We start from the raw sequence: 23,724 nt of genomic DNA on the forward strand, positions 1-23,724 counted from the left end.
TGATTATTTAAAAAGCTTTCACCTAAGTTGTTCTTTTCTAATTATGGGAAAAATTGAAATACATTAGATGCCTCTCTCTCTCTCTCTCTCTCTCTCCTGCTCTCCCTCTCTCCCTCTCCCTCTCTCCCTCTCCCTCTCTCCCTCTCCCTCTCTCCCTCTCCCTCTCTCCCTCTCTTTCTCTCCCTCTCCTTCTCCCTCTCCACCTCTCTCCACTTGGAATGTCTATATTTGCTTCTGTGGAAATATTTCACTGCTCTCAACATGGCATTGCTTTGTCATACACTGTGCCTATAGTGGCGCTGTTCACCACTGCTCAAATCTTCATTTGACCAGCATATGATGTCTTGGGAGGAAAATGTCATTTTCAAACATAAACAAAACATTATCTGGGGCATGGAAAAAAAAAGCTTATTTGGTCACTGACATGTTAGCTAGTGTCCTCAGGAAAAATATGGTTGTCAATTTTGATCACGTTTTCAGTCATTCACTCATTTATTTCCCAACTGCAGCTGTACTGCCCTCAGCCTCTCAACAGCTGCCTTCAGGGTCTCTCTACTCCTTACCCACTTTCTACTCAAACCCAGAACTTGCTATGTATCTGCCCTACATATTTGCTATGGGGACCAGCAGTCAAATTCTGTGAGAAGGGTTTAAATATGGATGTGCACCACATTTGAAAAGCCCAGTATTTTTAAAACTTGTGACACAGTTGCATTTGGAAATGACTTTTCCCTTATTGATCATTATATTGCAGGGTTCCTTTGAAGAGGAAGCTTCGTTAGGTAGATAGAGATGAATTTGGTTTACAAAAATGTCATTTGTCTGGGTGTGATAAGTTTCTCTGCATTGCACAGTTTCTTGTACTTAACTCTGGCAATTGGTAAAACGTGGCATGACAGTAGCTGGTGCTGTTAGCTTGAAAATCAAGGTTTTATGTAAACACGCAATTAGAAGTGGTGACATGTCCCCTTCTAGAACATTTTTCTTCACTGCCACTGTAAAGACCTGGGACTGGCCCTGGTAGAGTACTGGACATTGGTCAGGGGAAGAAAGGGTGGGGGTCAGGATCTGCTGCATTCAGGGACTGCATTGCTTGAAGAGCTGTCATATTTGGTCTTTGAATTTCCCAATTGCCAAACTCCAACCAGACTAGAGTCCCTTGGGAACTTTGTCCTTAAATGGTCTTGATGTTCTTGGCTTATGAGAAACCTAAAGAGAACATTTAATTATTTTTATGAATGTATTTAATTGTGTTTGGAAATGCCTGGTTCCTTTTAACCCTAGCAGCCTGACTGACACAGCAGCAGACCAATTATTTGTCCCATATAATATTTATTTGTTTAAATTGTCATAAGAATTTAAAATTGGAAAGATTTCATGTAAATATCCAAATTTCTGGCTTTCTCTGAAAAAAAAAAAAAAAAAAAGAAGAAGAAGAAGATCTGGGAACACTGGCCCAATATTCCCACCTACCAACAGTGGTCTGAAACCAAGAGACAACTACTTCATTTAGTTGGAGCAAATGCATTTGAGAATGCTATAGTCTTCACAACTCCCTATTGCCCAATACCTTGTCCACTTCACTCTTACATTACCTGCCTGGCCGCTATAAGGATTGCAGTTATAACCCCTTAGAATCTTCTCCATATCAAAGATTCTTTAAAAAAAATTTTTTTTAAACATGGGGTCTTCCTATGTTGCCCTGGCTGGTCTCGAACTTCTAGGCTCAAGAAATCCGCCCACTTCAACCTCCCAAAGTGCTGGGATTGTGGGTGTGAGCCACCACACTCAGCCAAAGATTCCTAATCTTTTCTTGGGCTCCTTTGAGAACACAATGCAAGCTTTGGACTTCAAGAAAAATCTTCACAATTGTACATGTATATACTGTATTTTGCATGCAATTGCACAAGGTGCATAAGCTACCTGATGAGCAATACTATTTAACTCATTTATCTATGAGGGGAATTATAGAAGATTGATCCAAATTATGCAGCAAACCCAAAACTTGAGGTAAAACAGGTTTTAGAAGAAAAGGTAAAAATACATGTATGGATATACTAATTCTGTAATATCAGATGTTTGAAAATACATGCCACTCTTGGCAGTCAATAAGTGAGTTTTGTTTTGGTTTGGTTTGGTTTTTTTTTCTGGGAAGTATAACCTTTGGCCAGAAGCCAGAAACAGGTACTTCCTCTAGTGAGGTTTTTGCAGTCTGGATGTTTTGTGTGTTAGCTCAGTCAGTCTTGCAAATAATCTAGGAAAATAATTTACAACTCAGCATTCCACTGACATAGCCCAGCTATTTTTGAAGCTATAGCATGGGTCAAGTCATTTCTCCACTTTTCCTCCACCAAACCCGCAGCAGCCAGTCAAGAACTAGAGACAGCGAGCAAAACCACCACCCCATCTTTTGATTTGGAGCAATGAAGTAGTCAAAGATTCAAGGGATATGAACAAAGCAGGGTGGGGACAATGATGGCATGTCCATGTTTTAAATTGTCAGATTAGAGAGGAAAAGCAACAAGACTAGTGTTGGCACAGTTATAGGAAAATAAGTTCATTCATACACTTTCAGTTACCTTATAAATTGGAACAAACTTTCTGGAGGACAGTTTGGAGCATGTTCTGATCTCTTCACCCAGTAATTCTGTTTCTCAGAATAGATCATAAAGAAATAATCAGAGATATGTTCAAATTCCTAAGTACAAGGATATTCATGGTAACATTTTTTTGTAATGGTGATAAATTATAAGCAACCTAAATGTATACAAATGTATATTGTATACATATGTATACATAGTATACAAATTTTCATACTAAGCAACTGTTAAAAATCATATTTAATTTGTTTTAGAATCATATTTAATTACATGTGAAAACATTCCCAATACAGTATAAAGCGGGAAAATAAAATTACACAACAGGATAGTGTGTACAATCCAAATTTTATTAAAATGTATATACATTTTTAAAAGTTGTGATCAAAACCAAAAGGTTAACATCTGGGAAGTAAGAAAACATGATCCATTGTGCTTTCTTTACATTTTCAACTGAACATGTGTCTTTGTTTGGTTTGTATTTTTAATAAAAGAGATGGGGATGGATTCTGCCCTGAGCTCCTCCAATTTTGCCTCTGGTCGCTTCTCTGCCCCATCTCTGCTCCCTTCCCCTGCCAGCTCAGTGCCACCTTTACCTGGTACACAGCTCCTTCCTCCAAACTCTGAAGTAGTCCTCAGCCTCCCCACCCAGAAGATGGCCATGGAAAACACACAGGAAGGGCCATTTCACGTTGCAAATGCCCTCATAAATCCAGCAGGCTGGTAGCTTAATGTATACAGTTATTAGGCCGAAGGAGGATGCAGGTGGGAAGCTGGGGAGAGTTGAATGAGTCCCCTAAGGATATGTAAATCAGAAGGAGAAACACAGCTAGAACTCAGACCCAAGATTTAATAATCTGTGCTCCTGCAGAAAGGAAACCCTCTTGCCAAATTAACAGGTAGAAAAAATTCTGCCATCAAAGCCTCTGGTGAGATTTAAAAAAACACTTTATAGCTTTTTTTAAAAACAGGAAGAATTCCTTTTTATGTGATAAGGTTAAGAAGTCATATTTACCAGGGAAATTTGAATACAGACTGGCTATTAGATGGTATCAATAAATTGTCAATGATTTTGTTAGAGATGGTAATGGCATATAGTTGTATAAGAAAATGTCCTTACTTTTTAAATGCATATGGAGTTACGAAATGACATAATGTCTCAAAGTTACTTTAAAACAGAAAAAAAAAATGGCACAGTTGATATAAACTCAAGACATTTTCAGAGACAGTCATTGTGGGTACTAATAGAATCCTACCCATAAATTACATTGTGAAGAACACGCTCCTGCCATGCTGAGGAATATCTGTGTTGGGGGTCTGCTAACATTTAGTCTTGTAAGCCGTATTTATGTCAAACCACCAGAGAAATAACAGGAAATAGCCTATGAATATGCCTGAGAATTGTGGCTCTGGAAAAATCCCGGTCCAGGTCTCACTAGCCAGTAAGTTTAAATTCAGGTCACATTTTCTTTAATACTTCCCCAAACTAAATTATGATGATTGGAGCCTCCTATGACCGGCACAGGAACAGAACAGCACCTCCAGTCCCACTCCCAGAGGTCCCCTGAGCATCCTTCCTGGATGCTCATTACTTTGCTCACCACCCCCACCTGGGCCAGAAGCACTCCAGTGGGCACAGCTGCGCCTCCTGGTGTCTGCTGTGGCTGCCACTACCTCTGTGACCTAAGGAGTTCCCCTCTTTGCTCCTCCATCCTAAGACAGGAACAGAAGCTTAATTCTCCAAAGTACAGCTAAGACCACACTGCTACTCAGGACATAATCTTTGCTAAAGGTAATCGAAAGTAGATGAAACACCAATGGTGACATCCAGCTGCTCCCTGAAGGGGTTCCCAGGGTCCCTTAACAGGAATGACCCTCTGCTTAGCTGCCAGCTTGCCTTCAGGAGGCTGGAGTTCATCTCTCCACTAAAGGTATTCCAAGCTTTCCTGCACCCCAGATCCCAGAACCTGACACCAGGTTCTAAGAAGGAAAAATTCCACTAGCACACAGGCCATCCTGTCCTGACCTGGAGTGACCTCTTCCTGGGATGCTTGCCATTGTGGAATATCCACTTCAGAGAAAACCCCCCTCACAGCCACAGGGGGATAGCCTTTCCTCGTGGACCCCATCAGGAGCCTTCAGTAGATTCCATACCATAGTACCTGCTGGGTTATTGCAACCACCCTGCTTGTAGAACTTGGTCTGTCCAGGTCAGGCTGGGCCAAGTCCATGCCAGTTCCTGTGCACATTTCTTCCTCCAGAGCAAGGAGAAGCTCATTCCTAACCATTCCTGTGATGTCGCAGCTCTGGATTTCCTATAAATGCCTGCTCAAACAAGGGCACACACAGCTCCTCAAGAAACAGCACCAGTTTGCAGCTCAATGGATGTCAAGCCAAGCAGATATCAAGCCAAGAAAAATCCCTCCTTTCCGTCCTCTCTCCCCCAGGCCACTGAGTGTGAGTCCTAGTACTGATTCTGCTTCCTGAACAAGTCACATTACTAAACACTAGACGTCAGGAGAAAATATTTGTGTTTTGTTTATCAATAACTTTCAGTTTCCACCAGACACTGGTTGGGTGATTGGATTTACAATTGAGGAGCTTCTCCAAAGATAAATTTAACACTCTACCCTTGGAAGATTAAAAAAAAAAAAAAGTTCCAGACTTTTAGATAATTGTTACTCCAGCTTTCACATTAGGATTTCAAAATTTTTAGGGCTTGACCTCAACCATAAGATCAGAGGTTTTCTACTACTTTTTGTTGGGAGAGGGTGGGAAGACAGGGTCTCATTCTGTGGCCCAGGCTGTAATGCAGTGGTACTATCATAGTTCACTGCAGCCTTGAACTCCTGGACTCCAGCCATCCTTCCACCTAAGTCTTCCTAGTGGCTGGGACTACAGGTGGTGCACACCACCATGCCTAACTAATTCTTACTTTTGTAGCAATAGGGTCTTGATATATTGCCGGGGCTGGTCTGAAACCCCTGGCCTCAAGTGATCCTCCCACCTCAGCTTCCCAAACTGCTGTGATTACAGGAATGAGCCACCACACCTGCCCTACTTTTTAACCAAGTAAAAAAGTTTAAAGCCTTATAAAACCTTAGGTATATTCGGTATTTATTAAACAACAGCCAGATGTAGAATACATATGTGAGTTGGTTGCCTTTCGAGCAAGGTTTTTCTATAAAGGGCCCAATAGTAAATGTTCTAGGTTTTACAGGCCCTGTGTATTTTGCCCAACTACCCAACTCTGTTTGTCCTGGGAGAGTAGCCACGGACAGTATGTAAATGATTGAGGGTGACTGTGTGCCAGCAAAACATTCGTTTACAAAAACAGGAGGCCAGCCAGGAGCTGACCCCTGCCCAGCGAGACTCTGACACTCCAGATACAATCTAGTTAAGGTTGAATCCATGTAATAAAATAAACTACCACATCTGGCAATGAGTATGAATGCCCTGAAGAGACTGAAGAATAGAGGATGAGCAGAATAAAGTGCAGTTGGTGATAGTCTTAGAACACCTTATTTGTAAACTCAGGCTTTACAGCAGATGACACACTTAAATATTTGGGGCTGAGGAAGGCTTTTTTTTAAAAGGCTATGTATTCATTTACTCAGAGGCAGCTGTGTATCTGGAAACAATCCCACATCCTCCTATGAAAAGAACCATGCCACGTGCCTCCCCGAGACAAGGTTCAGTTTTATTCAGCTAACATTTGTTAACTCCAGCTGCATGAAAACAGACTAACAGAAAACCACGTATAAGAGGGTGAGGACCTACCACTCACATGGTCACAGAGCTGAGGTCATCTGATAGTCAGATCCAGGAGTCCCTTGTTAGCAAGAATTGTATGACTTGAAGACACACATCACTTTTTTGTACGACTTGCTATTAAAAATAAGCTACTGTTCATAAACGTAGGTGACTAAGAGCATTTAATGTCAATTTTAGCTATGGGGGAGGAGTATGCATTCTTTTCTTGAAACATTGGTGGTCCATTATACAGTTTAGTTTCTATGAAAATTGCCATTCAAGGTGGTTTATAAACTTAAAACTCCAGGCAGGAAGACAAGGTTGTTGCCTAAGACTGTGCAGTCTGAGCGTGAACTTCTTGCCTCATTTGCAACATCTGGAACAAGTGGGCTCTTCCTGCACTTTAAGTGCTCCTTTCCCTAAGACTATCAAGACGTTTGTGTTGAGTTAAAATACAGCTGTTGAAGCCAAAGGACATATTGCATCAATTTGATCTGTGTAATGCCTGGCCTCCAAAGACAAAACAACCACATAGTGTATAAGGAAGAGTTCCCATAATGAACATGTCATTTGCAAGTAATAAAATGAATAGTGGCAAGAGATAAATATGCCCTGCTTTAGTCTTTCCCTGAGACTGAAGCCCAGAGAATCAACCATGCATGAGCCTTCTTTCTGACTAAACAGGTACTAGACTTGTTCATAGCTCTGTTCAGCTGTAAGATAACCTGATTTTATTATTTAAAAAGGGATTCTAAGGACCTTCTATATACTGGATGCATGGACCTGGGAGACCATTCATTCATTTATTTATTCACTCATTCCATCTTTAATGAGCCAGGCTCTACTAGACACACAAGGTGTAAAATTAAGTCTTATCTCAGCAAGAAAGAGTACATTTCAATGCTGTGTGATAAGCACTTTCTGGGAATGAGGACAGTGCAGGGGACATTAGAAGGAGCCATTTTGAAGGAAGCATAGAAATCAAGTGAACGGAAGAGGGTGGGTATTCCAGGCAGAAGAAAATAGCATCTTTGTCCTCCCAAAATAGCACCTTGGGAGGACAGTGAGACTTGAAGTGGAATGCTGGAAACGTGGGGAAGAGGAATGGGAGGGAAGGGGTGAGCACAAGGGTTTATTGGCCTTGTGTGCCTTGCCAAGGGGACTGGACTTGAGCCTGTAAGTGAGGGAAGCAATTCTAGCAGTGACTCCCACCTGTGCCATTCTCTACAGAGGGACACCTGAACAAGTATCTATCCTAGAGGGGCAGGAGAGTCTAGTGCTTAAGAGCACAGACAGGAGCCACACTGCCTGGGTTTGAATCCTGTTTCTGCCATGGATTAGCTGTGAAACCTTGGATTTTACTTAACTTGTCCTTGGCTTTAAAATATGGACAATAATAATGTTTCATAGCACATCTAGAATGCTATACAATTTTTTTACTTACTCTTTTTTGTCTAAGACCTTCAGAAGTTCCTACAAAGTACCTGAACTGGCAGCAGAATCTACAGGGCCAATATTAGAATTGAGCTACGCAGATATGAACACACTGAATGCATTCATTCTGGAAATGAGAACAATATAAAAAGACTTGCTCTGCCATCAGTTTGTAGAGTTCACCAGCATATAACAAGCTTTTGCCTAGAAGTCTGAGATACCAATTTTATGGAGAAAGAGAAGCAAAGAGACAGCTCAGTCATATTTAGGTTGTGGCAAAAACCCGGAAAAGTCTCACCAAGCCATTTGCTAGCTGCTGCTGTCAGAGCATTCATATGGACTTTGGAAAAGAACACTGAGTTCCTCAGATTCTTTGGGGTGTGTTTAATGCTTTTACTGGACAATAAGTTCAGGGAGTCAAAAAGTTCATGGAGTCTTCTGAAAAACTGGTCCTAACTACAAATACCACCGTGTTCCATAGTAATGAAAAAAATGCTAAAACAGCTCCTTGACTGCTAAAACCAGGACACAGCCCACCACTTCTTCTTTTTTTTTTTTTTTAGACAGAGTCTCACTCTGTTGCCCAGGCTGGAGTGCAGTGGTGCGATCTCAGCTCACTTGCAACCTCCACCTCCTGGGTTCAAGAGATTCTCCTGCCTCAGCCTCCCAAGTAGCTGGGACTATAGGTGTATACCACCACCCCCGGCGAATTTTTGTATTTTTAGTAGAGAAGAGGTTTCCCCAGGTTGGCCAGGCTGGTCTTGAACTCCTGACCTCAAGTGATCCACTTGCCTCAGCCTCCCAAAGTGTTGGGATTACAGGCGTGAACCACTGCGCCTGGAGAGCCCACCGCTTTTTGATGCATGTTTTGAACTTCAAAGGTGGACCAGCTGACAGAGGCTTCAAGTGGACCTTTAGCTGATTCTGCTTAAGGACCAGTTTATTTTGTTAACATCACCAAATAGCCTAGAGTGGAGATATTACCTATTTTAAGAGAGTTCTTAATGTCTCTTGAGAAAAGTAGATGTGATAGGTGACGCATGCATGGGAAGATTTTGCATGCTCCCCTTTGCCTCTTCCTTTCCCTTTGAACATCCAGGGAGTACTAATCAAGGCTGCAGAGATTTCCCTATGCCCTGGATTAACAAAGTAAGATCATATCCTGCTTTGTTTTCCCTGGGGAATAAAAGAAACATTTTGGAATTTAAAAATTGTGAACCTGTTTATTTAATCCTCATAGCAGCCCTATGAAGTCGTCAAGTAGGTGGGACCTTAACTCCATCTTTAGAGATAAGGAAACAGGAGGTTGAAGACAGATTAAAACACTTTTTCAAGATCACACAGATCATAAGGGCAGCAGCTGGAATTGGCAAGTTTTGTTCTGGCAGCACTCTGCTGCCAAGGGGCCAGAGCCTGGGAGAGGGATCTAGGGCAGGCAGCCATACTTAAATAACTGTTATTCATTCAATCAGCATGTTTATTGAGCATCTCCTATGTGCTGGGCACTGAGTATACATTCGTGAACAAGCAGATATCTAGGTCTCCTGCCTTCACGGAGCTTAAAATCTAGCAAGAAAGAGATGTAAAATAATGAACCAATGATAAAAACTGTTGAGACGTGATATGCACAGGATACCAAGCAAGGAAATCAGGACACCCTGGTTTAGGCTGGATAATCAGGGAAGGATTCTGAGGAAAGAACTTAAAAGCCAGATGAAGAGTGAGGAAGAGCACTCCAGGCAGAGGGAAGAGCCTGTGCAAAGGCCTTGGGGTGGGAAGGAGCTTGGTCTGATCCAGAAGAGGCTGAAGGAGAGGATGAGACAGGAAGATGGCACAAGGCGGGGCTGGAGAGGCAGGCAGGTGTCTCCCCTGCAAGGCCTGTTGGCCAAGGTAAGGATTTTTTCTTTTTATCTTCAGTGCCATTGAAGGGTTATCCTGATGTATAAAATGACCTGATTTATGTCTTTAAAAGATCTCTTTAGTGACCGTGTAGTGAAGGAATGAATGAGGGAGGGAATGAATCAGTTAATGCTTGTTGAATGCCTTCCATTTGCTCAGTGACCTGCATCATCTTTATCATTTATTCAGTAACCATGGAGGCTATTTACTAAGAACACACTGTGTCCTGAGCATTGTATTAGGCCTGTTATACATTGTTTCTAATCCTCACAACAGCTATGCAAGCTGAAGTTTGTTGTTCACTTTGCTCCTCACAATTAACCTAAAGGCGATAGAGGCATTTCAGATCCTCCAATTTATAGATTGAGAAGCTGAGTCTGGGAGGAGGCTGGGATTTGAGCCCAGTCTATCCCACCAAAGCCCATGCCTTCTCTCCGCACAGGTGGCCTCTCTGTTGGTGACAGAGACAGAAGTCATCCACATGGCGAGTTTTAACTCCTGTGCAACAGTGAGTTTCTTGGATGTGGTGTTCACTTATAATGGCGTAACACTGCCAAATGCCAGACCTAAAAGAACTTCCAATAAGGGATTGAATTTTGATACCTTAACAGCAATGTGGAGAGATTGTCACGAAAGCTTTGTTCTCAGTGGGTGGTTGCTTAATCAGAGAGCTCTAGGAGGAGTCTTTTGCCCTCGGATGTTTATTTTTAAAACAGGCTATTGTTTAGCCAGGCAACTGCTTCCTTTGGAGTGTTTTTGTAAAAAGTTCAGATGATTACTGCTTTGGCTGGGAGCCAACACCGTTGCTCATCAGAGCCTTCTCCTGAGGTGAAAAAAGCAAACAAATGCCTTTTCCTAAAATAAAGAGCTAGCAGGTGCCCCTGACTTCCAAGGACAACTGGGGATTTTATCCCTGTTTCTAGGCCACAGCCCAGCCTCAAAACTGTCCCAGGTTCTAATGGACAACTCTGGGCTCACAAGGAACTGGAACCATGCTCTTCTTTTTCTGCCCAGTTCAGGTGCCACCTGTTCCATCAAGCCTCTCCTGGTCATCTCAATCTGGTGACAGCTCAGGCTCCTTTGAAAACCCACAGTACCTAGTCTCCGCACCAGGGCTTCACAAAACATCTAGTTTTTCAACTGAATGGAGCAAATCCAGTTGTTAAAATTTCTGATCTGTTACAGATCAATAACCTTTATAAACCATAGTTAGAGCAAATTACTAGAAAAATTATATTAAAAATAGACATATGAAATACTAGCCCTATTTTTTTTTTTTTTTGGAGGGGGTGGGGATGGAATTTCACTCTTGTTGCCCAGGCTGGAGTGCAGTGGCATGATATGGGCTCAATGCAACCTGCACCTCCCAGGTTCAAGAGATTCTCCTGCCTTAGCCTCCTGAGTAGCTGGGATTACAGGTGTGCGCCACCACGCCCAGCAAATTTGTGTGTGTGTGTGTGTGTGTGTGTGTGTTAAGTAGAGATGCGGTTTCACCATGTTGGCCAAGCTGGTCTCAAACTCCTGACCTCAGGTGATCCACCTGCCTGGGACTCCCAAAGTGCTGGGATTACAGGCGTGAGCCACTATGCCCGGCCCCCATTTTTTATTATTACATTCAACAGAAATAAAGTTACTGTCCAATTACTATAAACATTTTAAATCCTCACTGCTGATTTCTGTGCAGATGCCATCACACCTGCTTGGTTCCCTCTCATTTATCACCTCCTATAGGACAGCTTTCAGCTCCCAGGTGAAACGAGTTCTGATAGTGAACTGTAAAGCGAAGGGGTCCTTTAGACCTCGCCAGCCACCAAAGATGGCCTGAGAGCAAGAAACACAGGTGGCCATTGAGAGTAAAAACTCAGAAATAAAGTGCAAATGAGGTTTTACTTGTCTGGGACTAAGGTGGGCCTGCTCTCTGATGTCCCGCCAGTAAGAGTCTAGTGCCTGGATTCTCATTCTCACAGTCAACATTCATTGAGCTAGACCACAAGTTCTCACCAAGACAATATTGTCCCCAAGGCAGCAAAAGCTGTCTTTATTTGGTGGTGGTGAGTTGGGGGAGAAAATCTTACTTGTTTTTATGTAAAAAAACACATGTATCATTTACTATATAACCAGATATACAGTTTGTGGTTTTAGAATTTCACAGGGGTGGTGATTAGGAAAAAGGCTTTGGGGGGTGGGTTTGCACAATAGCAACAACAAAACAAGGTTGAAAAAGACTGAGATGTTACATATGTTCCCCTGTGGAGTCTTTTATGGCGAAAGGTGTTCTCGTTGGCTGCTCTGGGAACCAAACTAAACCACCATGTACAAGTGGTTTCTAAGGAGACTACCTGCTGAGTTCCAAGTTTCAAACCCACAAGTGGATCTTTGAAATAGGGTCATTTGTAAGGAGAGGATTACTTGTAAAATATGCAGCTCTTTCTGTCCTGTAGAAAGCTTCAAGTACAAACATTCTTAGAGCACCTTATTTAAGGCACCGGGGGCCCAGTGAAGAATAAGCTTCAGGCCTTAGAGCAATACAGTCAGTGCACTGATGGAACTACGTGCCAGGAGATTTGGGCTTAGCATCTTCCTTTCCCCTGCCCATGCTTGCAAGGCAAAGAACTTTTCCTGAATTTGATAATAGAGTTAAGCTTAGTTTGTTCATTCAACATTGTTGAGCACACACTAAATGCTAAACACTGGTAGGGTCTAGAGACATTGGGCTATCTAATAGGATAGCCATTAGCCATGTGTGGCTACTTAAATTGAGATTAATTAAAATTGGCTAGGTGTGGTGGCTCACACCTATAATCCTAGCAATTTGGGAGGCCAAGGTGGGAGGATCATTTGAGTTCAGGAGTTCAAGACCAGCCTGGGCAACATAGTGAGACCTCATCTTTAAAATTAAAAAAAAATTAAATTAAATTAATATATATTAACTAAAATGAAAACTCAGTTCATCAGTCACACTAGCCACTTTCCAAGTGCTTGCTAACCATGTGCACTTTGTGGCTACTGCAGGGGACAGCACAAAAACAGAACCTTTCTGTCAGGAAGCTCTACTGGGCAGCGCTAGTCTAGAATTTTGTCGCACATGGATAGAGTCAGTATGGAATAGTGGTTAAGAATATGGCCTTTGAGGTAAAATGTAGATTGGGATCCCAGCTCTACCACTCACCTTACCAGCTTTATGATTATATGGTACTCAGCCTTTCTGAGCTACAGTTTTGTCCTCTGTAAAATGGGCGTAATAATGCCTGCCTCCTTGGGTTATAATGAGAATTAAAGATGATGCATTAACATGCAGTCACTATAGTGTTTATTGTCATTATCATTATTTGTATTATAATTATCATCCTCATCATTATTGATATTAGTGGCAGGTGGGGTGTTTACAACCATCCAGACAGACATTTTATGGTCATTAAGTTCTGTAATGTTCCTATTTACAGAGGTTTTCAAAAATTAGGCTGTTTCCCTGTATCTGTTCTCTCCCTCTATAGTGGTCACCACTCTTATCCCCAACAATGCATTATAAATCATGCAAGAGCCTGGACTTGGGAGCCAGCTCTGCCCCCATATTGATGACTAGAGAGGTAGAGGGTAACTATACAGTGGTAACTGTACAGAGGTAGAGGTAACTATACAGTGCAGAGAAGTATAATTGTTGATTTGAGTAAATATCGGATATATCCGGGAAAACGGTAGGAAGGAGGTAGATTAGAGGAATGGAAAACAAACGACCATGCGAAAGTTACTGCAAGATAATTGCTGTGCTCCAGGACAGAGGGGAAGTTGGATGTCTACTTGGGGATGTATTTGTTTAAGATATTTTCACCAAGATCTCATTATTATCAAGCCTTTTATTGCCAGCTGAGTCCTGGAGTACAAGCAGAGGCACCAGCCCATGGTCAAATCATTAAGACAAATTAAGACATATTAACATATGCTGGAAACAATTACCCACATAGATTTAATTTGTTTCACTGCTGGAAGAAAATCCTGAAAGGGCACCAAACACATCTCCTAGAACAGTTCTGTAACCGCTCTGTGACTCTCACTTGTCAGCACTTTAGGGGCTGGAGTCTGCTTAAATTAGACATCTACCAAAGAAGAACAATATATCTGAAAATAGATCCCGTATTAGGGCTACAGATGAGTTACTTGGAGTCTGTTAAGGTGGTGATTCTTTTTGTTTCTTTTTAACCTATGATTTTTGTTAGAAATAATTATTATAGTTATCAAAACAATACACTGAGCTCTAAAATGAAATAGGCACATGTTTTATAATCATATAATATACTTAGCAAGCTTACATATTTGCATTATGATTTGCTCTTTAAGAGACCCTAAACTAAACATGAGATAGTGAATTTGTTTCTGAATTTTGGCCTTCAATCTCTCTTGACTTTTTTGTTGTTGCTTGCCTAATTGTTACTTTTCGTTGTCTTACTGTGAGGAAAAGACTCTTCAACACAGCAAACTGCATTTTTCTCAAATCAGATAGAATCTATCATAAAAATTACTCTAGAATGTGACTATTGCAGTATGCCCATTATATGGCAATTGCACAATCTTTTCCCAGAGGTTGATGAATGGCCCCTTAACAACATTCTAGGGTAGCTACTACAGAGGCCAGAGCACCTTCTCTCAAAATATTAACTTCCAAAGGAGCAATCAACAGCGAGAGAAATGGTGTGTTTAGAGTGAGAAATGACTTGTTCTGTCATCATAATGGTGATCACTTCCTTGCAGATTTTTCCTGTACATCAAATATGTATGATTATATATGAGAAGCATAATCCCCCAGTCACTTAAAAAAAATGGATAGGCCTTTTAGTGTGGGAAATGAACATAAAAGTTACCTATGCATGCTGATAGCCATACAGGTTTACTGCCTTTCCCTTGGGGTTGCCTTGTGACAACCTCTTCCTTTTTCCTGCTACCCTGTACCTTAGGCTTTGCAAATGGTTATGGGACAACTCATGTGTGCTGAATATGCAAAATAATTTTCTATAATGATCCTTTGACTCAAAATATGACCCTCATTTTGGAAATCAGGCTGGGTAGTGTCTGAAACCTCCAGTGACAGCTTGCTGAAAGATGATTCAGTTGTTTCTCAACTTGGCCCATTTCCCACGTCCAAGTCCAATTGGAAAACGGCTTTTGACTCCATTTATATGAGCATCTTTGACAGAGAGCAATGGTTTTTGGCAAGGAGGGATGCCTGCCTTCCACCTCTAATCCAGCTGTCCTTGACACTCTAGACAGCCCTTTCAAATCTGGGCAACACTCAGTCATATTACTGGTAGCCAAGAATCATTTGAAGTGAGATCTAACCATATGATTGTAAGTCTCTGACATAACCTGTGCCCTGGGAAATTATTTATTAATATCTTTCCTCTTTCAAAAGAAATTTTAAGATGTCTCACAATAAAAGCTATACACAATAAGGTTGTTTACACAGAAGCAATTTGAAAATCACGAAAAGAGGAAGGAAACACACTAACCAGAATGGATAATGACATTACTGTGAATTTGGCCCCAGGACCATTTAAAGATCCAGCAATAAGTGGATCATTAAATACATTTTGGTATAGCCACATGACAGATTATTGAGCCATTAAAATTATCCTCAGGGTGAGTTTGTAACAATGAGGGAAAATGCTTACAACTACAATATTAAGAAGAGAGAGGGTTAAAAACTATAAAATTCTCTCAGCTGTTTACAAAAAATTGAGAAAATGTTAGAAGAAAATTCACCAGAATATTAACTTGGTTGATGAGATGATGTGATTTTTGTCATCTTTACCTTTTCTCCTTTTTCAGATAGTTATAATGAATATATATTACTTTTATAATTGTATATAAACATTATTTTTTCCAGTTGAGCCTAAGCTTCCTGGAAAGGGCAGAAAGGAAAACTATCATGAGTTACATGATTTCTCAGGTGTTAAAAAAAAAAACTATCTCAGGCCAGGCATGATGACTCACACCTGAAATCCCAGCACTTTGGGAGGCCAAGGTGGCAGATCACCTGAGGTCGGGAGTTTGAGACAAGCCTGGCCAACATGGTGAAACCTCATCTCTACTAACAATACCAAAATTAGCTGGGCATGGTGGTGTGCACCTGTAATCCCAGCTACTCGGGAAGCTGAGGCAGGAGACTCGCTTGAACCCGGGAGGCGGAGGTTGTAGTGAGCCGAGATCACACCACTGCACTCCAGCCTGGGTGACAGAGTAAGACTCTGTCTCAAAACAAACAAACAAACAAACAACAACAACAACAAAACTATCTCAGTTCTTCGAGATAAACTTTTCCTAGATAACTGAATTCCAAAGGAGGTTTATCATAAGGGATGTTGAATGATATAATACAAATCTTGATAAAGTTCTTACTGCAAATGTGGTAGGGGGACTCGTTATGATCATTTTCTGACCAACTCGAAGCAGATCTGAAGGCAGGGCACTCTTGGAGGTCAAGGCTGTGGGAAGCTGCCTGCAGGGGAACTTGCACCTGACTGGGCTTCCCTCTCTTACATCTGTTTGGAATTTTGAAGTGTTGCTTTTGCCCATTGCATGTTATTGCCCATTGTCTGTAGATGAGAACACCTCTCATCTCTTTATTTCACACCTTGAGGATTAAATCACGGGTCCTGGAAACTTTTAAAATTAATGTAATTTGATTTCTGTCTCCCCCTTCAGGTGTTGCTGCATTGGATTCCAACGTATCTGGAAAAATTGGTCTACGTGCTGTCATGTATTATTTCTGTACCACTCTCATTGCTGTTATTCTAGGTAATATTTATTTCTGAATCCTTATTCCTCTATGTGGTAATTTTTTTTTCATTCAAAAAGTAGTTGGCGGCCAGACACGGTGGCTCAGGCCTGTAATCCCAGCACTCTGGGAGGCTGAGGTGAGCAGATCCCTTGAGGTCAGGGGTTTGAGACCAGCCTGGCCAACATGAAAACCTGTTTCTACTAAAAGTACAAAAATATTAGCTGGGCATGGTAACATGTGCCTGTAGTCCTAGCTACTCAGGAGGCTGAGGCAGGAGAATCACTTGAACCCGGCAGACAGACTTCAAAGGGAAAACTTTATGGTACTTTGACAATACTACTTTCTGATTAAAAAAAAATTGTGTTAAGATTAAAAAAAAAATTGTGTGTTAAGAAAAGCTCAACTACTTTTTAAAAAATATATATATTTTTAATTAAAAGGAGACGTGGGGAGTCTTGCTATGTTGCCCAGGCTGGTCTTGAACTCTTGGGCTCAAGGGATCTGCCTGCCTCAGCCTCCCAAAGTGCTGAGATTACAGGCATGAGCCACCGTGCCTGGCCCTAACTACTTTTTTTTTTTTTTTTTGAGAAGGAGTCTCACTCTTGTCACCCAGGCTGGAGTGCAGTGGCATGATCTCAGCTCACTGCAACCTCTGCCTCCTGGGTTCAAACGATTCTCCTGCCTCAGCCTCCGGAGTAGCTGGGATTACAGGTGCACACCACCATGGCCAGCTAATTTTTGTATTTTTTTGGTAGAGACAGGGTTTCGCCATGTTGGCCAGGCTGGTCTCAAACTCCTGACCTCAGGTGATCCACCTACCTTGGCCTCCCAAAGTGTTGGGATGACAGGCATGAGCCACCGTGCCCAGCCACTTACATAATTCTTAAAGTGGAAAATTGGTCTATAATAGTGAAGTTGAGTATAATTATAAAATATTTCCAGAAATATAGCATTTTAGTGCATTTCACATAGTAACAAGAGCTAACAGCTATCCTTGTTAAGCTATCCTTGTTAAGGATAAATCCCACTTGTAGGAGGGAGAAAATTCTAATAAGGGAGTAGCTGCTCTTATACCTTTAGCATGATTTTTTGAAGACTGCTTGGTCTTTGTAACCCTGAGTGACATTTTAAGAAGAATGTCCAGATGGGGAAGACAGAAAGAGCATGTACTCAGATGTGGCAGCAGCTCGGCCCTTGTAGCCCTGCTTCAATGAGCTGATAAGAAGAGGTGGGATGTGGTGAGGTTTTAATGGTATTAGGCCAAGGGACCCAGGAGGGCCTGAACTCTGCCATAAAACAAAACCACATCATCTCATGAGTTTCCTGAGGAAGACAGACACAGAGAAAAAATAGCAATGAGAAGCAAGATCCTGCTCTCTTATTAGCTGGAGGCATATAGCCCTTTTACAACCCTGAGAGAGGAAAAGAGTGGGCCATGCCCACTCATGGCCCCTTATTGCCCAGCAACTCCTCCCACTAGCAAAACGGACCCATTCAGCATACCAGAGCCCTACCCCTTGGATTACCATTGCCTCCTCTTGAGGGAGGAGCAATAAAGAGCATGAGGACCTTTTTCTTCTTCACTTCCTTCCAGTCAAACACCCTCCAATGTCTTGGTCTCTTCTACAGCCTCCCACCTTGGCTTGGACACTCAAGTGACAGGAACCCATTACTTACCAAGGCCACAATGGTGATGTCAGATGCTCTGCCATGTAGACAGTTCTTCCTTACAGAGAGATGAACCTTCTCTCCCTATAACTCCCATCTATGTGTCCTCATTCCACCCTTGGAATAGGATTTTCCCACATGACTGCTTTCGAGATACTTGAAGACCTATGGTGTGGAAGGAAGGCAAGGCTGGTTTTGCATTATCAGGAGGATAACCAACATTGTGGGTAAAAGTTGCAGAAAGACATCAGATGCATTCTCTGGGCTGGAAAATGGATCATCCTTACCCTAACACCTTCCTAGGCCGATCTCATAAGTTCAAGAAAAAGAATATTCTCATCAGCAGGTATTTCCAGAAGCAATTCTGGGATGCAGCCCCTTCATTTTAAACACACATGCACACACACGCATGCACGCAAGCACATGGAGTTCTTTCTGCTTACTCATTTAAATGGAAGAGTAATTAAAGTGGTTGCTGAGGTTCCAGAGGAGGCTCAGCATTTTGGCTGGACCTCAGGGTCCTCCCCATCACACTATTGCCTGGTATAACCATGCCCACTAAAGGTGCTAGCTGTGCCAGGTGCCCTGGAAGGTTCCTAATGCTCTGTGGACACTGTCCTTGGCCACAGGTATTGTGCTGGTGGTGAGCATCAAGCCTGGTGTCACCCAGAAAGTGGCTGAAATCGACAGGACAGGCAGCACCCCTGAAGTCAGTACAGTGGATGCCATGTTAGATCTCATCAGGTGAGTGTCTTGCCACAAGGTGGCTTCAAGGACATGCGACCCTATAGTAGTACAAGGCCTTGTACGTGGTTTAATATTCTGCTGTTACTCTATTGAAATTTTTAATAACTTTTGAATTATTGTGCACTTTCATTTTGCTCAGGAACCCACAAATTACATAGCCAGTACTGCTTGCCAAGTCTTGGTTCCAAGAGGGAAGAGAAGAAACAGGCTTCTGAGTCAGGATTTAGGATGAACAGAAGTGCAGATACATGTTCCAGAGAGATGCTCGGATGGATTGGTAGTCAGTTCTGAAGCGCAGTAGAAAAATACATTTTTTAATTGTACAGGAGAAACTCTCTTATTGAAAGCAACCAGAGCTGTAAATAGGTCAGTCAATAAAAAATACCAATTAAAGAAGAGACTCGTAAAAAAAGACATAAGATACACATTACATATTTTATTTTCACTTAACACTTAGTGCATTTATTCACCAATTGTTTGACATAAAGCCAAGGTCTTTTCTTCAAGTTTGTTAGCTCATGGTAATTTCTTAAAGTTTCTGTTGTGTAATCAGCCCTTATAAACGTATCATCTGCAATTTCCAGATAAAGTTTCTGTAGAACAGAGCACCAAAACCTTTAGACATTGCAAAGAAAGCTGAGTGTAAATCTTTCCAGTGTTTCTTTTTAATTTCAGTGATCTTCCCATACCTAATCTAACCATAAAAATCTTAGTCACTGGCCTTTATTGAGTTTCCATGCATGTGGCTTAGATTTTATAGAAACCATACCTTCCTTTTTATGCTCCTATTTCACTGGTTTACATAATATGAAATTCAGTAATTATGATGATATTTACAACTGGTATAAAGAATTTGGGAACAAATACAATGAACCCATGGTAAGTGTATTAGTCCATTTTCACACTGCTATAAAGAACTACCTGGGACTGGGTAATTTATAATGGAAAGAGGTTTAATTGACTCACAGTTCCACATGGCTGGGGAGGCCTCAAGAAACTTAAAATCATGGCAAAGGCAGGGAAGCAAGGCACGTCTTACATGGCTGCAGGAGAGAGAACAAGGCCGAAGGGAGAAGTGCCATACACTTTCAAACAACTAAATCTTGTGAGAACTCACTCATGATCACAGGAATAGCATGGGAGAAACCACCCACCATGATCCAATCACCTCCCATGAGGCCCCTCCCCTGACATGTGGGGATTACAATTTGACATGAGATTTGGGTGGGGGCACAGAGCCAAACCATATCAGTAAACATACAACATCATTGATGAAAACAGAAATGTTCAGAATATTAAAGAATAAATAGTCTCTTGACTGTGAGTGTCCATTTCACCAAGGAGAGCACGCATGTCAGTTACTCAGTGAATCAGTTAAGTGATAGTTGATTAGGAGAGCTTTCTATACTTGGGTGAAGCTCAGCAGGAAAAAAGAAATCTCAATACAAGGAAGTATTCCGCAAAGGAGAGGCCAGAAGAGAAACCAAAGTACCAGTTTTATATTATACTCATTTCTACCAATATATTAGGTATGACAAAACAATACTTTTTGCCCTAACATAATACTGCCTTTCATGTCTCCAACAGGAATATGTTCCCTGAGAATCTTGTCCAGGCCTGTTTTCAGCAGGTAATATTAATTACTTGTGCTCTTAAGTTGCTACCCTTTTCCCATTATCAATTAAAAAATGTTTTTTTCTGCTGTGATTCAAGAAATGGAATTAGCCCCGCAAAAATGGCAGCAGGACGTACACCTGTGACTGGCCGAGTTTAAGGTGATGTCTCTATTTTGTATCTAGCCTTTCTGGCTCACAGTAAGGTGCATGTCACAATTTACACTGCTTCCTTTTCCTTTATGCTTTTCCCCCCAAAAGGGCTCAAATGGTACAAGTCAGAAATCTGTCAAATAATGAGTATTTTAAAATGTGGCCTCCAGTACCTATTTTTGGAGAACCGTGGTATATTTGTACAGAAGTTTAAACTTTCTGCAGAAAAAAGGTAGCTCTTTATCTCCTCTTTGCTTTTCCTCTGGTATTAGAACCTAGGATCTAACCCTCTTGGTGTGGTCCACATCTGGGTTCAGTCTTCTCCTTAATCATTGTGTCCCAGACAGGTGTGGAAGCTCAAACCTGTAATCCCAGCACTTTGGGAGGCCAAGGTGGGAGATCCCTTGAGCTCAGGAGTTCCAGACTAGCCTTGGCAACATGGCAAGACCATGTCTCTAAAAAGAAATAATAAAAAATCATTGCATCCCCATTGCCGGAGCTCTACAATGCAGTGTAACAAAGCCATGATTTTTTTTTTTTTCTGTAGGAAAATTGAACAATCTCTTCACTCCATTTACTTCAAGCCTTTCCCTCCTATTTATTTATGTGCTTTAAGACAGCTGAGTCCATCACAAACTGCTGTATTCATTTACATAAGTTACATGAACAGAGGCTTCTGTGTATACCAACAAAAATGGCAACTCTGTTGCTCTCTGCCGACCTCCACGAGGGACAGAACCTCCTCTATTACAGGGGGGCCTTTGCAAATCAGTCACAGTGGTTGTTTGTAAGGTTCTCGGTGTTGGCAGAGCCTTATGGGGGGACATTTATGCCTGATGTAATAATATACTCACTCTTTCTTAAACCCCCATGTGGAAACTCCACAGAACCAAACAGGGCTGAAAGAAGAGAATTCAACAGCAGTCTCACTGAATAGCCCTAAGGGGACTGTTGATTTTGGAACAACCATATCGTTAAACCTTTCTTGATGCTTATTAAAGTCGTGGTGATGTTATCAAAGTGATGAAGTGTTTTTGCTCAAATTAAAAATAATTTATTAATTAATAAAAACAAAAATGATTGACAGGAATCCTTACAGAGTCTGTCTCTGAAAGCACCTGCAGATCAAGCCTGTACTTTCTTTTGTATTATTCCTCCATCAACTTGTCGCTTATTGTGAAAGTGAAGGAACATTTTGACATAAGTGAATGGTGATTGTGGGAGTCAGGGGTTTAAATTTCTGCCTTGCTTTTAGTTCCAAAACCTGATGGGAGGTACCATTGACAACTGGAGCCAACAGAGGCATTGGAGGTAGATCCCTTCAGTGGTACTTGTTTGACCAAAATAACATGTTCCTGTGATTTAGTCTCAAAGGCTTAAAAAACATTTTTTTGTTTGCTTGTCCTTGACTTTCTCCAACGTGCAGTACAAAACTAAGCGTGAAGAAGTGCAGCCTCCCAGTGATCCAGAGATGAACATGACAGAAGAGTCCTTCACAGCTGTCATGACAACTGCTATTTCCAAGGTACCGTTCTTGTTTCCTGTTCCTCTTCCCCAGGAGACAGGCACTGAATCATGACCAAGCAGGAAATACAGTCAATCCTTGTCATTCACAGAATCTGCATTTGTGAATTCACCTACTTGCTAAAATTTATTTGTGACCCCAAAATCCATACTTATGGGGCTTTCGTGGTCATCCACAGGTACATAAAAAGCAGCAAAATATTTGAGTCATCCGACAGGCACGTTCCCAGCTGAACAAGGTTGTGCTCTGTTTTCATGCTTTGATTCTCATACTGGAAACAAGCGTCCATTTTGCAGTGTGTTTAGTGTCATCTTTTTTGCATTTTTGTGATTTTCCTTGCTGATTTTGCTGTTTAAAATGGACCAGGGCAGGGTTCAATGACTCATGTCTGTAATCCCAGCATGTTGGGATACCGAGGCGGGAGGATCACTTGAGCCCAGGAGTTCCAGACCAGTCTGCACAACATAGTGACACTTCACCTCTACAAAAAACGAAAAATAGCCAGGTGTGATGGTGCACACCTATAGTCCCAGCTACTTGGGAGGCTGAAGTAGGAGGATCGCTTGTTCAGGGAAGTCAAGGCTGCAGTGAACCATGATTGAATCACTGTACTTCAGCCTGGGTAGCAGAGACCCTGTGTCAAAAATAAAAAAATAAAAAAGGACCAGGCTGGGTATGGTGGCTCACACTTGTAATCCCAGTACTTGGGAGGCCAAGACAGGTGGATCACTTGAGGCCAGGAGTTTGAGACTGGCCTGGGAAACATAGTGAGACCCCATCTCTACAAAACATCTTAATATTACCCAGGTGTGGTGGCACATGCCTGTAGTCCCAGATACTTGAGAGTCTGAGGCAAGAGGATCGTTTGAGCTATGATTGCACCACTGCCCTCCAGCCTGGGTGACAGGGCAAGACTCTTGTTTCAAAAAAATAAGCATCATGTTGAAGTGGTCTCCAGGGTTCCTAAGCACAAGAAGACTTGATGTGCCTTAGGGAGAAAATTTGTGCTTTAGATAAGCTTCATTCAGGCATGAGTTACAGTGCTGTTGGCTGTGAGGTCAATATTAATAAATCAACAACCTATATGAAACAAGGTGTCTGTAAAAGAAATACACACAACAATGTTATATATTGATTGTTTGCTGAAAAGGATGTGTCCAAGGTTCCCAGAAACGTAACCCTGCATTTCTCCTAGGAGCAACAGTTCAGTATTTGCTAATGCAGTGTTCATGGGCACTTTACAGAACATAATTACCAGGAATAGAGAGAATCGACCACAAAGAGCAAAAAAAATGAGCCCTGTTGCCTCTACCTCTCCGGGTCTGCTTACGGTAGAGCTGGCCATCTCTAGGAACTGCTGTAGATTTGTCAGATACATAAGCATGCAATGCAGGTCCACAATTCCTAGTCAGAATCTCTCTGCCCAGATGTAATTCGGAGTTCAGAGTTTCTCAGACTTTAGAAAGGCCATGTGGTGTGTGTACTGCATATTATGCAACCTTTGTAAGTGAGATGGGCAACAACATGCCAGAATCAACCACATCAATGTTTTTATAACAAACT

The 23,724-nt window shown here is 41.8% G+C and overlaps 1 protein-coding gene across 1 annotated transcript in view; it reads left to right on the top strand.

Moving 5' to 3' along the window:
* SLC1A1 (solute carrier family 1 member 1) overlaps positions 1–23,724 on the top strand; it is a 103,492-nt gene that overhangs the window by 59,506 nt on the left and 20,262 nt on the right. Inside the window, exons 3-6 of the mRNA XM_033237233.1 lie at positions 16,380–16,472; positions 18,753–18,867; positions 20,458–20,500; positions 22,063–22,161. Of these exons, the coding sequence (XP_033093124.1) occupies positions 16,380–16,472; positions 18,753–18,867; positions 20,458–20,500; positions 22,063–22,161 (350 nt within the window). The remainder of the gene's footprint in view (positions 1–16,379; positions 16,473–18,752; positions 18,868–20,457; positions 20,501–22,062; positions 22,162–23,724) is intronic.

The sequence above is a fragment of the Trachypithecus francoisi genome, unplaced genomic scaffold (assembly GCF_009764315.1).
Source record: "Trachypithecus francoisi isolate TF-2019V2 unplaced genomic scaffold, Tfra_2.0 Lachesis_group16, whole genome shotgun sequence".
NCBI lineage: Eukaryota > Metazoa > Chordata > Mammalia > Primates > Cercopithecidae > Trachypithecus > Trachypithecus francoisi.